Below are 14,903 nucleotides of genomic sequence, written 5' to 3'. Positions count from 1 at the left end.
GTGCCCAGGGCTGGGAGCACCGCCCCACTCACCGCTGCTCTGTGGAGATCCTTGCCAGCCCTTCAGGAGCTGCTGCGTGGAGCCGAGCTCCATGTAGCCAGCACAGTTGCTTAGGAACTGTCAGAGGTGGGTGTGTGTTCAGCTGTGATTAACTGTACAGACAGAGGCGAGGTCGGGGAGTCAGCTTTTGCCTTGTTTGTGCAGTTCTGTGTGAGGATATGGCACCGTGTCCTGTATAACATAATGCCAGCACTCTTTAAAGCAGCAGTAATGTAATTGCAGTGGTCACACTGACGCACAGATGATGCTGGCTTCCTACTTTGCTTGGTATTTTTGAGCTTGCAATTTGCAGTTGTTTTACACCAAGCAGCTGATGTTAGAATTCATTTGTTACTGGTTGTTAAGCTCCCCAGAGGGTTATGTTTTAATGTTGTGCCTCCTCCTTGGAGCTCTTTGCATTCTGATTCCACCACACAGTCCCTGTACACAAAGTAACTTTCCCCCCCAGCTGTCCTTTTGACCCTTGCTTGTGGATCCTATCACCACGCATGGACGAGACACAGATGATGGTAGGCTCACCAACAGGGTGCATCAGGAGCCATGAAGACTTCTGTTGCCTGTGTGCACACCCAGTAGATAACAGGTGATGCTTCAAGTAATGATGCTGTGCAGTCTGTTGCTGTCTGATGCCTGCAGTCAAATCTTGGAGCTGCGTGAGCATTGGTTACTTGCAAAACTGGGACTCAGTTGGGTTTCCTTTTTGTGCAGAGATCTGGAACGGAGCATCACCTCTCACCCCTTTCCTGATGTCTCTGTTGGGTCTGATGGCACAGAGGCTGCCCAAGCTCCACAGGGTTGGAGCTGAGGCACGTGGCAGGACTTCCAGCCTCTTGTCAGTATTTCCACTACAATTCCTGCTCCTGCCTTAAACCCTCAGGGAAATTCCTACTTTTGTAATCCCCAATAGCACTGTACTGGAATTTTTGGTGTCACTTCAGGAAAGTAAAGATAGTGCATCACCCTCCATAGAAGCACTTAAAAGCAGAGATTAAATAGCATTGCTCCTGGTCCCACCTCAAGTTTCCTTGCTGTTATGGGAGTCAAAATTATGTGAAAGTAGGAAGCAGATGAAAGGCAGTGCCAGCACAGTGTGTGGCTGCGCTCTGCCAGAGCCCTTCCAGCAGCGATGAGAGCAGTTGAGCTGTGTTCAGGGATGATGCTGACTTAGCCCAGGTGTGTGGAACGTGGTACTTCTGTGTTTCCAAGGCTCGAGCCACAGCTGCTCTTGTGCCTACAGCTGCTGCAGTCTGCTTTGGTGGTTCAGTCTGGGGTCACTGGGGTCATTAAATTAGAAATCTACCTTGAGTGGTAGTTTGCCTTCTGTGGGACAGAGCTGGAGGCAAATGCCTTCCCTTAGCAGGATTTCAGCAAAATCTGGTATTTTTTAGAAGCATAGAATGGCTTGGGTTAGAGAGGACCTTAAAGTTCATTCTGTTCCAAGCCCCTGCTGCGTGCAGGACTGCCTGACTCCAGCTCAGGGCCTCAGCCAACCTCATCCTAAGTGCCTCCAGAGCTGGGGTACCGATAGCTTCTCTGGGCAGCTGTGCCAGGGCCTCACTGATCCCTGAGTAAATAATTTCTTCCTAACGTTAACCTAAATCTCTCGTGTTCTATTTTAAAACCATTCCCCCTTGTTCTGTCACTATCAGACCATGAAAAAGGTTTGCTTGTAAGTTCCCCACAAGTACTGGAAGGCTGCAGTGAGGTTTCTCCACAGTTTTCGTGAAGCTGAACAAGCCCAATTCCTTCAGTCTGTCTTTATTCTGCTGCTCCAGTCCTTTATCATTCATGGCCCTTGACCTGCTCCAAGAGCTCCGTATCTTATGCTGGGGGCCCCAGGCCTGGATGCAGTGCTCCAGATGGAGCCTCACGAGTGCAGAGCAGAAGGGGACAATCACCTCTCTCGCTGCTGGCCACCCCAGCATTTGCAGATGTTCCCACATCTGTAGTCCCAGGACCAGTGCTCCTCTTGGTGTGAGTACCACCAAGGAGTGATGAGGCTTGCAAAGCCCCCGCCCTGGGCAAGCTGCCCCTGGGAGCTGGCAGAAGCTGGATGTCAGCTGCAGCCATGGGGATTTCAGGCTTTTCCAGCAGGACTCAGCTCTGTGCAGTCGCAATGCCGGGCTGGGGATAGCTGCAGGGTTGGGTGGGGGTAATAGATGGAATTGAGAATTGCTGTTTACTGCAGATTAATTACCTGGCTAGCAGCTGTTAATAAGAGTGATGAGATGTATATGGTAAGCTGTTAATAAGAGTGAACAACTGGCTTTTCAACAGGCCTGCTGCCCGCTCCCAGGTGGGGATGTTGCTCTCTTGAGCTGCAGCCAGAGAAGGGATTTTAAGTTTGGAAATTCACCTTTCAAAGCTGAACTTTTTTTTTGAAGTGATGTGGAACTCACTGAGCCTTTACTCATGCAATGCAACGTGACAGCATCCTTTGAGCTGCCACCAGCTGCTGACAGAGCTGCAGTCACAGTATTCAGGTGGGGAAGGAACAGTGCTGTTTGCCAGTCCAACTGGGGAGTGCTGCAGGGAGTGGGTGGATTTCTGGTCCTCCTCCAAAGGCCCTTCCTATGAGGTCAGGTCAGGATGGGATGGAAAAACGTCTGCCCTGCTCTGAGTTTTGAGGCAGTGGGCTTAGGAAGGCAGTCTTCGTGTGGGCTTTGTGGGTGTTCAGCGAAATGCTCGGAGAGCTGGGCTGCTGTGTCAAATGGGCTTCCCCATGACTTCATGTCAAGTCTCAGTGAATCTCAGGGAGCATTTTCCCAATTCTGGACCCAGGTTTTGCCACTGCTGCCTGCAGAGTGGTCCCATCCCAGGGAGCTGCAGGTCAGAGTGGGGTGGCTGGAAGAGCCGAGGAGGCCGAGGCTTTAGGGTGGCCGTGGGGAAACCTCTGTATGTCTGCCAGGAGCTGAGCCATCTCCTGTGTGCTGTCACCTGTGAGGAATACGGCACCCAGCCCACACTGCTCTGAGCGCTGCCCTAGGCTCCTCTGCTGTGTTGTTATGGCTGGGAGTGCTGTGGAAGCCGGGGGTGTTGGGGAGGAATGGATGCCTTCCACGTGACTGCTGAGATGCCAAGGTAAAGGAAAGCAGCAGGGCCGGCATTCACAACAAGGTTCGCTGTGTGCAGCTCGGTGGCTCTGTGCCATGGCTGTGTGGGCAGGGCTGGAGCTGTGAGCGCAGTCATTGCGCCCCGTCACTGGGCAGGCTGACCCAGGGCCCGTCTGTGGCCACGGGGAAACATGGGCTGTGCCAGTTTTATAGGTACATTGATAGGATCATTTTTAAGAACTTTTATGAAACGCTTCCAGTTCAGTGCTCAGTTCAGATCAGTGAAGCAGCCTGCAGGCACTGTCCTGGCACTGAGGTGTGTGTTGTAGGCACACGCTGTTCTTGCAGTTGTTGCTTGATCAATGGGACCCAGGGCAGGAGTTGAACTCATTAGACAGGCATTGAGTGTTGGTTTTAAAATTAATTTTTATGTTTATTCTAAGGCCCAGAAATGAGTTATTGTTGAAACTGTGCATTGTAGTAGGCGTGGGATGGGTTCCCAGTGGGGCTGAGAACCTATTCTGACAGAAGAATAAGCACCTGCCAGTTCTGATCAGAAAAACTGCTCCTCTGAAGACAAGTCATGGGAATTGGTGTCAGATTTTTGATGACTGACAGACAAGCCAGAAAAAGTGATGAGGAATTGTTTGTGCAGTTCTCTGCATGGCAGAGAGCAAAATGCCATCTTTTGCTAATTTGCTGAACCCTTTTGTGTTTATTTGGCCACAAAGTGTTTTTGGCTGTTACAAAGCATTCCCACTGCCCAGCCCTCCCCAGTGCTCTGCTGCCTCTCCTGTCCATCAGACAAGTTTCCATAACATTGATTATCAGCCTTCCTTGCTCCAGGTAGGTTGGCATGGTTATTAAGTGGCAGCAATGACAAACAACCTTTGTCCATAAGGAAGTACTGGATTCACAGAGTCACAGGCCTCCACCTGTATGGCCATTGACCACAACTCTGGCTGTGACCATCCAACCAGTTCCTTATTCACTGAGCAGTCCAGCCTTCAAATCCATCTCTCTCCAATTTACAGAGAAGGATGTGGTGTTGGGAGCACGTCAGCAGCCTTGCACAAGTCCATGTAGTTGACACCAGTTGCCCTTTGTCCACTGCTGCCATCGCTCCATCACAGAAGGCCACCAGATGGGTCAGGCACCAGCTGCCCTTGATGAAGCCATGCTGGCTGTCTCAGATCACCTCTGCTTCTCCCATGTGTGGCTTCTGGGAGGATCTTAGTGATCAGCATCCTGACAGGACAGGGCATGAGGGACACGAGCAAGCATGACAGTTCAGGCTAAAAGGAACGATGGGATATTAACCGGAGGGGGCATCAAACCAGCCTATCAAACCTGTTACAGTATGATCAACCTGGGCTGCTTGTAAATAAGGTAAAATTAATGTGCGGCTGAATCTGCTCTGTGTAATTTGCCAGAGCAAGCAACCAGTAAGAAGAATGAGATGAATTTAACAATCCTGAGGCAGAAAATACCAAAATCAGTATTGAAGTGTTTGGCTCCCTCTGCACAGTTTGCTGCCGTAGCAGATGTAGAGCTGAACATCCTTCAGCTGCATGGTTCTGAGCAGCTGAGCAACATGGGGTAAATTAAATGTTGAGTTCAGGTGTTAACTTCCAGCCCAGCCGCGCAGCTTGTTTCCCATGGGCAAAGAGGCTTTTCTTGAAGTAAAGATTATCTTCAGTTTTCAGATGCTGGATGTTATCCTGATGCAGGCAGCATCACAGCTGATAGAGCTTGTGCTGTGCTGAGCACATTGCAGCTGGGAGGGGAGGCCAGTCCCCAGCAGTGGCCAGCTTAGCTGTGTTTGTAATGACCTCCTGCCTTTCGGTTGGCTGCTGTTGGCTCTGTGGCTCTGTTACCCCTGTAACACTCACCCCCTAGGCCAGGTTCAGTCTGTGGGTTGTTCTTGCTCAGTGATCTTCTGATGGGTGAGTAGTGACTGCAGGGGAACAGCACTGCCTGGGGTCACCTCCTCATGTGGACCAGTCTAACAGGTCCTCTCAGGACAGTGCTTCTCCTCCCCAGGGACACAAATACAAGTGTAGACATAAGGGATTAAGTGCAACAAAAGCTGTCTAGAAAAGCTTCTCCTTGGAAATGGAGCAATGAGCAAGGAGACTGTCATTAACAAAGCACAACTTTAATAAAAAGGTAGAAAGCTTACATCTCAAAATATCTCATAAATAAACATAATTGCATCACATATAATCTTTTTTTAAAATGTATTCATTACAATATACATTTTCTGAGTTATAAATCCCATATAAATAGCACATTATCTTCTGTGTGCAGAATACAAGAATGCATAAAAAACTGGGGTACAGATCTGAAAGGCATCCTGAGTCTGCACACCACAAGTGGCAGCAAATAGGACACTGCTGCAGCTGGACGTGGCAACTGCTGCTGTCCAGGTATAGAAGTTCTTCAAAACTGGGAAAATGGAACCGAGAGCCTGCAGGGTGCTGACCCTTCTGCTCCAGAGAATAAACTCAGGAGTAGCTCAGAGTTCTCTGCTCTGCGGGATTTCAGGAGCACCCTATGGATTCTTTTGATATCACAACAAGAAAATGAGCTCTGTCTTCTGATGGATGGAATGGAGGGACTTAATGAGGTGAAGGCTGTAAGAAGCAGCTTGGACCGACGGGCAGAAAGCAATGGAGGTGTGTGGCAACAAGTTCTGGTGGGAGTTACGCATGGGAGATGGCCAACTCCTGCACTCCTTGAGGTTTCACTGCCTACCCCCAAATAACTGTATCAATTAGAACAAGCCTAAGTGAAAACTCTGCTGTATATATTGAAGTGCCTTCCCCCAGGCCCCAGTCTGAGGCAAGCAAACAAGCAAGCTGCACTAAGAATCTGAGCGTGCTTCCTTCTTTGTGGTATGAGCCATAGCAGCATTTCCATCGGGAGTTCTCTCTATCTCTCTTCCCGTGGCCTCCAAAAGTGAGCTGTGCAATAGATGTGCATGGATGCAAACGTTCCTGACTCTGTGACTCTGTTGCTCAGAACAGGGCAGACGGCACTACTGCAAGAGGGCACCAAGGTGCAGAGCTGGTCAGTGCATTTCAATTCTGAATTCAGAGGAACTGTATTATTTTAGCACAGTTTGGTTTTCTGATCGCAATGGAAAATGTCAATTACTGATGAAAGAAGCAAAGATTATAATCTGCTCATTGCACTGCTCCTCATGAAAACAGTCAATACATGCTCCTTAGATTCAGTTATTTATATGAAATACAATGTTTTCCTTTGTTTGGCTGAGGTCAAGAGCTCTGACACGAATAAAACATGAATCATCAGTGACAACTCACACATACAAGACTGCAATAAGCAAACAGAGCCTTCAGTTTTGCTTCTTACTATGGTGTCAACTCAGTAGAGATAATGAAGAAACTCAGAGCCATTTTCAGTCTTCTTCCTTTTCAGGGTTATTCCCAACTGAAGAGGGATTAAAAACTGGATGAACAAACTTATCCCAAAGCTGAGCCACGGTTGCTTGGCACAGAACTTCGTGAGTAAACAGACACATGATAATCTTTACATTATGAAATTCTTAATGATTTTTTGTCCTTTTGAACATTATAAATAACTCCCTTCTTTCTTCTTAGTCACACAATGACTTGGGAAGGTTTCTTTCCTGGTTTGGGTTAAGGAGCCCCGCAACAGGAGGCTTTGAATATTGCACAGTGAGTTAGGATAGAGGTCTAGGAAAGAGAATGGCACTTGCAGGGGTTTTTTCAGTCTAAAGTGAAGCTCTTCATTTTTTCGGCTAGTTCCTGTCTCACTTCTATATGCTTCTTCAGGTTTTGCACTTCATGGGGGAGGTTAATGTCCCACACTGACACACAGGATTGTAATTCTGGGGAAAAAAAAAAAAAAAAAAAGAAAATAGCAATAGAACAAATGTGTAAATAGAAGTGATTTTGCTTGTCTGCTCATCATTTAATTGCTCATTAATTGCCTGTCTGAGGTATAATTAGCACCTGGAAGCTAAGCTGTGTAACACCTTCAGCGTGTAGTAATTAAGTTTCAGGCCACGGCCATTTGTACTTGCACAATGATTTGGATTCCAAATCTTAAACCATTTTAAAGTGCTTCAGAAACCACTTCTGGTGCCTGTGGGCCAGAAGGTGTTGACCTGAGCTATGGTCAACGCTAATATTGAGGTGGCAGCATAACATTTCATCTTTGTTTCTGAGCGGATACACCTAGAATGCATAAAAAGCTCAAAATCCATTCACTGACAACTGATTTCAGAAGGTACTGAAAATACTGAAACAGGGCCACTTCTTCAGTCTTTAGTTTGACTGTTATTCTACTGCAGTCAGCTCATCTACGCTTGCCATCTTTTAACTGTATACTGTCTTGTTATCAAGAGCGTCAGAAACAGCGATGGGAGAAAGCTGAAGAAGGGCATCAGAGAGAGCATCAATTGTAACTGTCCTTAATTTTATCTTCCTGCTCTAGTACTCGCTATCCTAATTGTCAGGAAGCTCTTCCTGATGTATGACCTAAATCTCCCTTGCTGTAATAGAAACTGCTTAGCCTCTATCCTACCCACAGGGAATAATATGTTGAAGTTATTCCCCTCCTCTTTATTTACACACTTGAAGCCTATTATCATATCTTTTGAATGCTTTCTTTATATCAAGAATCTATCTTCAATATTTCCCGGAGGTTGCATTTCTCTCCTCTGGACAATTCCTAACAGTTCAGATCGTTCAGCAGTGTCCCAGATGGACGCACTCCTCCAGCCGAGGCCTTATCAGAGCTCAGCAGAGCACAGGAATTAGTTCCCATGTCTTAGAGAAGCCATTTTTCTATTGGCACAAGAACGGTTTTTGCCCCTTCTGCAGGAACATGACACTGTTGACTCATGTTTCGTTTGTGATCAAAATAAACCTTTTTTCAGCATCACTGCTTAAGCTGACCATTTCCTCATGTTGGTACAGCAGATCTGCAGATCTCCCCTCATTACATTTGAGGGCTCGCATCTGTCCTTACTGAACTGTATCCAATTCCTTCCAGACCATTTGTTCAATCTGTCAAGGTTGCTGTGAATTCCAATCCTGTCCTCCCCTGTGCTCGTGGCTTCTCTGAGCTAAGTGTTGTCTGCCAAAATGAAAAGCAGATACACTATTCCTTCATCCACACTGTTCACAAGAACACTGAATATTCCTGGAGGCCCCTCTGGAAATCCATTTGACACACTCTCCAATTAGACATGGGCAATTACTCTCCAGAAAATAGTTTTCCAGAAAATTATATGCCCTTCAAAGAGTAGCTTCATCTGATCAGTTCAGGTAGCTACTGTTTGTAAGGAGCCAAGAAATGCAGCAGATGACAAAAACTAATAATGATTTTAATAAGAGTGTATCAAATGTTGATCATCAGCTCTCCAAATATATCTCAGAGGGTGGCCAAGCATCAAAGTTTCTGCGCCACTAATAATATAAACTAATAAAACACAGTTCAGATACCTTTGTGGTATTTGTCATCTTCGGTGTCACCCTTGTAGCAGTATCCCAAAACCAACACCACATTCTTCAGACTCCCTTTTTCAAAGAAATGAAAGTTCAGATTTTAATTTTAATGGGAACTTTGTAATTTAAGGACAGAAAGAGTACCTTATAAATGCTGCTAAAATGACAGAAATCAGAATTTTTCTTTGGGCCCTTTATTCATAGTCATCCACCATGAGAAAATGCAACATGAAAACAAACAATACAGTTAATGTCTCTATTTAATGTAGGGGTTGACCAGAGTTCAAAGCCTAGATCAGCTGTTCAGCCTGTTGAACTCGCCTGAGAGCAAAGTACTCTGCTATTCACCATGTGCAGACGTAGCAGTCGCAGAAAACAGATGTCACAGTGAAGGCACAGGCTGCAAAGTTCCAATGCCCAGCAGAAAGTGCCAGCAATCAGTTTGGTTGTAAACAAGAGAAACAGTCAAATACGATACAAACTCATTGAAAGAGTTCAGAACTAAGTAGAAATAGGGGATGGATCACAATGAAGTACCTCTGGAATAATGCGGAAAACAACTGGGGAGGCCAGAGTGGTTGGATTGCAGAGGGCTGATGGGAGATTTGTGCATCTCCCACGACAAGAGGTTTGACAGCAGGCCTTATTTGCACCTAGCTCTGTCCATACTTCGTACTGAACGGATGGGAACGTAAGTGCAAGATTTCTTACTCAGCCTAGAGGCCTGGCTTACTGTAGAGAAGTTTACACTGTCACTTGCAAAATGAACTAAAACACAGATTTACTCATAAACCGTCCCCTAAAGACGATGGCTTGTGTGTTATTTGCGAATTGTCAAGTGACAGAATTAGAAAAAGAAATGTTCACTTATTCATACGTAAACGAAAGATAAAATTGATGTATCAACACCTGACAATCCTTTTTTCTGAAAATAGTTACATTGCTTTTACATATTTTAATGTTAAAATGAAGAACAGTTCAGCAGCCATGGTGCCATTTCCAGGGCTTCTGTGAATGCACCAGTGGAACCAAAGTCTTTGAATGTAGGAGAAAAGCCCAGCTTCTATAAATAATTGCTGGGAGAAAATGATCAAAAGGAAAAAGTACACATCAAATGGCATGAATCAGTCTCTTGCCATTCTTGAGTTGTGTGCAAATGCAACCAATCTATTTCTCATGAAGTATTAACTTTTCTCTCTATAAAATTTTGATTAAAAATACTGTGTAGTCTGGAAACCAAGTATATGAGACTCAAGGCTTGTGAAGTCACACAGTATTACTTTGTACAATATAATTTTCCTGCCAATGGCAATAACATGAGGCAGAAACCTTACTTTTATGGTAACTATTCTATTTGTACAAAACACCAAAAATAGAAGGGTCCCTTAACAGCACTCATACTGTAGCTATCAAGACCAGAAGGACTCATAATGCTGTGTTAGTGGGTCTGGACTCAGAAGCTGGCACACTTAGAGCTGAGGAACAAAATATGAACTTGCTGTCCCAGGCAAAAGCAAGCCAGAGGAAGATGGAGGTTTTTTTAACTCATACAACACTGAGAGCACTGTGAGATCACTGCATCACAGCAGCCTGATGAGGTGGTGGGAACAGCACATATGTATTCATCTGAGTCCAAGCCTGGGACACTCTTCCAGCTTTGCTGCTATCTGCCTGTGACCCAAACCTGAAAAAAGCATCTGAATGATATTCAACAAGGCTAAGTGCTGGGTGCTGCTCTGAGCTTTAAACTACCCCATGGGGCAGTACAGGCTCAGCAAAGAGTGGCTGGAAAGCTGTCCAGCAGAACAGGACCCGGAGGCAGCTGGCTGAAGGAGAGCCCCCAGTGTGCACTGGTGGTCAAGAAGATCAGTGTGCCCTGGCCTGCATCAGAAGCAGCGTGGCAGCAGGACTGGCTGTATCCTTGTATGTGGCACCAGTGAAACCACACCTCGAGTGCTGGGCTGGGCTCTGTGCCCCTCACTGCAGGAGGACACTGAGTTGCTCGAGCGCAAGTGAAGAGCATTGAAGCTGGTGAAGAAACAGGTGTCCTGAGGAGCAACTGAAGGAACTGGGGATGTTTAGTCTGGAGAAAAGGGGGCTGAGGAGACCTCATTGCACTCTACAACCACCTGGAAGGAAGATGTCAGTCCTTGTTCTTGAGTGACAAGTGATAGGATGTGAGGAAATGGGCACAAGCTGCAGCAGAGGAGGTTCAGATGGGGCAGTGGGAAGAACTTCCTCATGGGGGAAGTTGGATCAAGCTTTGGAATGGGCTGCTCAGGGAGGTGATGGAGTTCCCATCCCCGGCAGTATTTAAGAGAGATGGATATGGCAATAAGGGACACAGTTTAATGATGGGATTTGGTAGGTCAGGTTGATGGCTGGATTTGATGATCTTAAAGGTCTTTTCCAACCTAAGTGACTTGGTAATTCTTGAATAAGTATGGTAGAAGAAAAGCAGGAAATTAGCAATTAAGGAAAATAATAAAACACAACGAGCTCCACAGGGAGAGAAACCAGAAGCATAAAACTTAAGATGGAGAATCAACACAGGCAGACAGAGATTAAGAGGACAGTGGACAGTGAGAGCTGTGCTGAAGCACAGCACAAAGGATACAGTGAAGGTGGGGGTGTTCACATGATAAGCCAGGGGAAAGCTGCTGTTTTCTGTGAGCACAGCTATGGCAGCCTGTAGGTCTGTCTGACACTGAGTGAAGATGACAGCAGCAGAATAGCATGAATGAACAGAACACGGAAAATGCTGATCCATACCTGGAACACTGCATCAGACAGAAGCCAGAGAGCCTAATCTTGGCACTGATTTCAAAGTGCTTGTCATTTGATGGCTTTACTTACCTAGCTGAGCTGTTAGCATGACTCGAATAGAGTCACAAAAGTTATCTATTACTCGTACAGGACGACGTGTTGATAAATCAAGTAGCAGGATATGTCCTCCTCCTGTCCCTACCCACAGTGCAGTATTTTTCTGCAAGCAAATTGTCTTCACTCTTCCAGAATAAGCAACTTTATGTTTTGATTCTTGGTTTAGTTTTTCCACTTCATCCCTAAAAGTGTGGAGAGAATTTGTATTAAATTTTGGTGGCACACCATCCCATAGCTGCTAGAACATCTCCCTCAGTGCCAGCCTTTCACATGATCATTCATCAAGACAAACTGCAAATACCTCATGCTAATCAGTTCATTTAATTTAAACAGTCTGAGATGAAAACTACTGGACTTCTAAGAACCAGCCAGTGTCCTGGAAAAGATCTTTAAATAGGAGGCAGGTACACTTCTGTTTTTCCTCAGTTTGCAGAATAGGGTTTCTGCAGAGGGGGAGGAGCACATCTAAAGCTGCTCCTAGCCTTCATAAAAAATGAAATGGATGTGGAATGCTAAGGAAGAGGCAGGAACAATTTAAATGCAAATGTAAATTGCTGTCACTGCTATTAAAACTCTGATGTAGAGAGAAGACATTTTTTATTACGGGATGCAGGCAGTAAAACTGAACACAAATCATGATTATCTTACCCAATCAGCTGAGGACAGCAAAAGACTTTCTTCTTCAATAGAGTTAAATTAATCTTCTTGAAATCACAAATTGTGAAATATAATAAAGGTCTTAGAGATCTGAGATTCCATATGGAATATTTTGATTTTCTGGGCCAGAAGAGAGGAAAGAAATCCCCCTAAGGAACTGGGCAAGCCCCTTATCACCAGAAATGTGAGGTATGAATATCTAGCACATCGTACAGATACGCTGGAGAAGGCAACCTTCAGTCAGCTTTCTACGCAACAGGCCATCAGTTTAAAATAAAGTACTTACTTAAGAAAATGCGCACAGTCAATTAGTTCAGAAAGCTTTTCTGTCTTCTTGTCCCAGATTTCCACAAAATGGCTATTTTTCTTTGCCAAGTAGATGGATTTGTCTACTGCTATTGAAATAATGTTTGCATCGCTGTAAGCGTTGTGGCAGAACCTAGAAGAGAGAAAAACTCCAGTCAGAATCACAGAAAACATCCAGCAGAAAAAAAAATCTGAATATAATCAAGTTGTCTGTAACTTTGAAGAGATTTATTCAACCTTACAACCCCAGTGGGCTAAGATACAATTGCAAGGGCTTGCAGTAACCTTCCTACACTTTAATGTAAATTCTCACAGTGGTGAGGTTGCAGTGATGATATCCCTGGAGATATATTCCAAATCTTTCCTGCCTGTCTGCTCAAATCACAAATGCTCACATCACAGCAGGGCAAACTCCACCTTTTTTTTTAACCACTCTTCCAATATTTGGAGCTACCTGACAGCTGCTGCAGGGCCCACAAGACCATAAGGGTCACTTACCAAGGATGACTAAGCCTAAAAAGCAGCAGTGAGATTGAGTTCACTTTGCTCTGCTCATCTCCATGCAGCCAACTGCCTTTTGTCTGCTTTTCTCTACAAATGACTTTGGCTCTCATCCAGATCTACACATTGAATTATTACTAGCCCTGCAATTAATCAGTTATCTTATTCCACTGCCTCTTCAATGTATCTTGAAGAGCAGCTCCAAATCACGGACACTGACAACAGACTCAGCAACACTGCTGCTTTCCCTACTGCTACTTGTTTCTGACAATTTCATTTGCTAAACTGCACACAGTTAGTTCCTTCAAAGCTTGAAGCACTCCTGTGACACACCTTCCATCTTGCCATTGAACTGAATTCTACCAAAGCTTTAGTTTCTTCCTTTACGTTAACATTATTTTCCAAAGCAAATTCATTTCCTAGAATAATTCTCTCTATTAGTATCAAATCAAACCCTGTATTACAATCTCAGGAAAAACGCCCATAACTTCAGAGCAGGATTTAGCCAGATTAGAATCACAGCTCCAAAAACTACCTAAATAGTGAGAGGTCAGCAGTCACACATGATTCACCCATGCAGGACAAAAAGATAGATGCACGTGCAATACCAACACATAAGGAGAAATGCTGCTCAAAATATGGAGTGTAGCCTCTGACTAAAGCAACCAAAGCTTACACAAATGCCATCAAGGGAGGAAAGTGTTCATTAGCATTTATAGAGTTTTCAAATACATATTGACATCATAAACCCTTCATATAGTAACAATGCATTTCCCTTGCTTAAAAGCAGCAATGAATACTTTACACATCACTCGGTGATCTTTATTTAATGCACACTGTATTTCATTGATATTATGGAAGGAAAATAATGGAAAGATGAACTTAAAAAACCCGAACAGATCCAGAACAAAACATCATACCAAAGTACCATCAGAAATCTTTGACACAAACAAGAAAAGAGCCAAGTGACATTACATTAAAAAACTTACAGTTGGCTTGACTTTGTTTCAATCAGCTTTTGGACAGAGAAATCACTAGATAAAGCTATGAGCTTTGTTCCACAGCCTCCCCAGATTGTATTTTTTTCAGATAAATACGTGGATTCATTTAAGCACATCAGTGGTGTGCTAACATTTCCTATGGTTAATATCTTCAAAGGTGTTGCACCCTTACACTGTGGGAAGAAATACGCTCTCCATTAGAAACAAGGAGCACACAGACACACAAAGGAGGAACTATTAAAGCAACACCACACAACCCACAGAATATTCACAGCTAGATCTTTTGAAACATTCTCCCTGCAGGATGGCAGGGACTGCAAGTCCATTATGAATGCCCAAAGAATATAGCCTGCGTGGACAGAAATAGGACAGAGCTGGGACTCGTAACTTCTACAACTGCTGGCCCAGTCCAAGAAAGCCACATTTGATATCCTAGTGAAAATCCAGACCAGGCCATATTCTAGCTCTGAAGTGCACTGCAACTCCATAACTGCCCTAAGTTGCCTATGGGCAGCAGCTAACCCTCAGGAACCAGCCAACAGGAATGGTACTGGCATCTCTTTATATGTTCTGTGAACAGAACTCTGACCTCTAGGGAGTCTAAACAATACTGTCTTCTTGAAGTATCTGTTTTACAGAGGGAAAATGTAGTGTAGATTGAAAAGAAAAAAAGGAACTGTAGGAGCAATAGCTAAAGGAGATGGTCTCAGAATATTCTGAATAGTAACTATTAATGCCCCTCTCTAGTCAGGCCTTCAAAGTCACAGAATCATAGAACTGCTAAGTCCTAGAACAACAAATAATTTTCCCCTCTTAACTACTGGTTAAAACATTTATTGTAAAACATGTGCAGCTCCCCTCAGACTGTACAGAAAAATGATTTTTAATTTTAGAGAAGCAATTTAAAGATAAGCTGGAAGAAATAAAGCCACTATCAGTAA

At 44.6% G+C, this 14,903-nt stretch overlaps 1 protein-coding gene across 4 annotated transcripts in view; it reads right to left on the bottom strand.

Moving 5' to 3' along the window:
- Positions 1–5,255: 5,255 nt before the first annotated feature.
- Positions 5,256–14,903, bottom strand: part of LRRK2 (leucine rich repeat kinase 2) — a 63,155-nt gene continuing 53,507 nt past the window's right edge. For 3 of the 4 annotated variants that reach the window (XM_052681107.1, XM_052681108.1, XM_052681110.1), the window contains 5 exons: positions 13,951–14,135; positions 12,441–12,593; positions 11,471–11,679; positions 8,612–8,686; positions 5,256–6,990 (listed from right to left, as the gene is read on the bottom strand). In XM_052681107.1, the coding sequence (XP_052537067.1) occupies positions 6,869–6,990; positions 8,612–8,686; positions 11,471–11,679; positions 12,441–12,593; positions 13,951–14,135 (744 nt within the window). In that variant the 3' untranslated portion in view covers positions 5,256–6,868. Of the gene's footprint in view, positions 8,244–8,611; positions 8,687–11,470; positions 11,680–12,440; positions 12,594–13,950; positions 14,136–14,903 lie in introns of all 4 variants that reach the window. The other variant, XM_052681109.1, reaches the window with a different exon arrangement.

Source organism: Tympanuchus pallidicinctus, unplaced genomic scaffold (genome assembly GCF_026119805.1).
Source record: "Tympanuchus pallidicinctus isolate F22 unplaced genomic scaffold, pur_lepc_1.0 scaffold19, whole genome shotgun sequence".
In the NCBI taxonomy this organism is placed as follows: domain Eukaryota; kingdom Metazoa; phylum Chordata; class Aves; order Galliformes; family Phasianidae; genus Tympanuchus; species Tympanuchus pallidicinctus.
The sequence above is the reverse complement of the archived record's forward strand: the minus strand, read 5'-3'. Positions and strand labels throughout refer to the sequence as shown.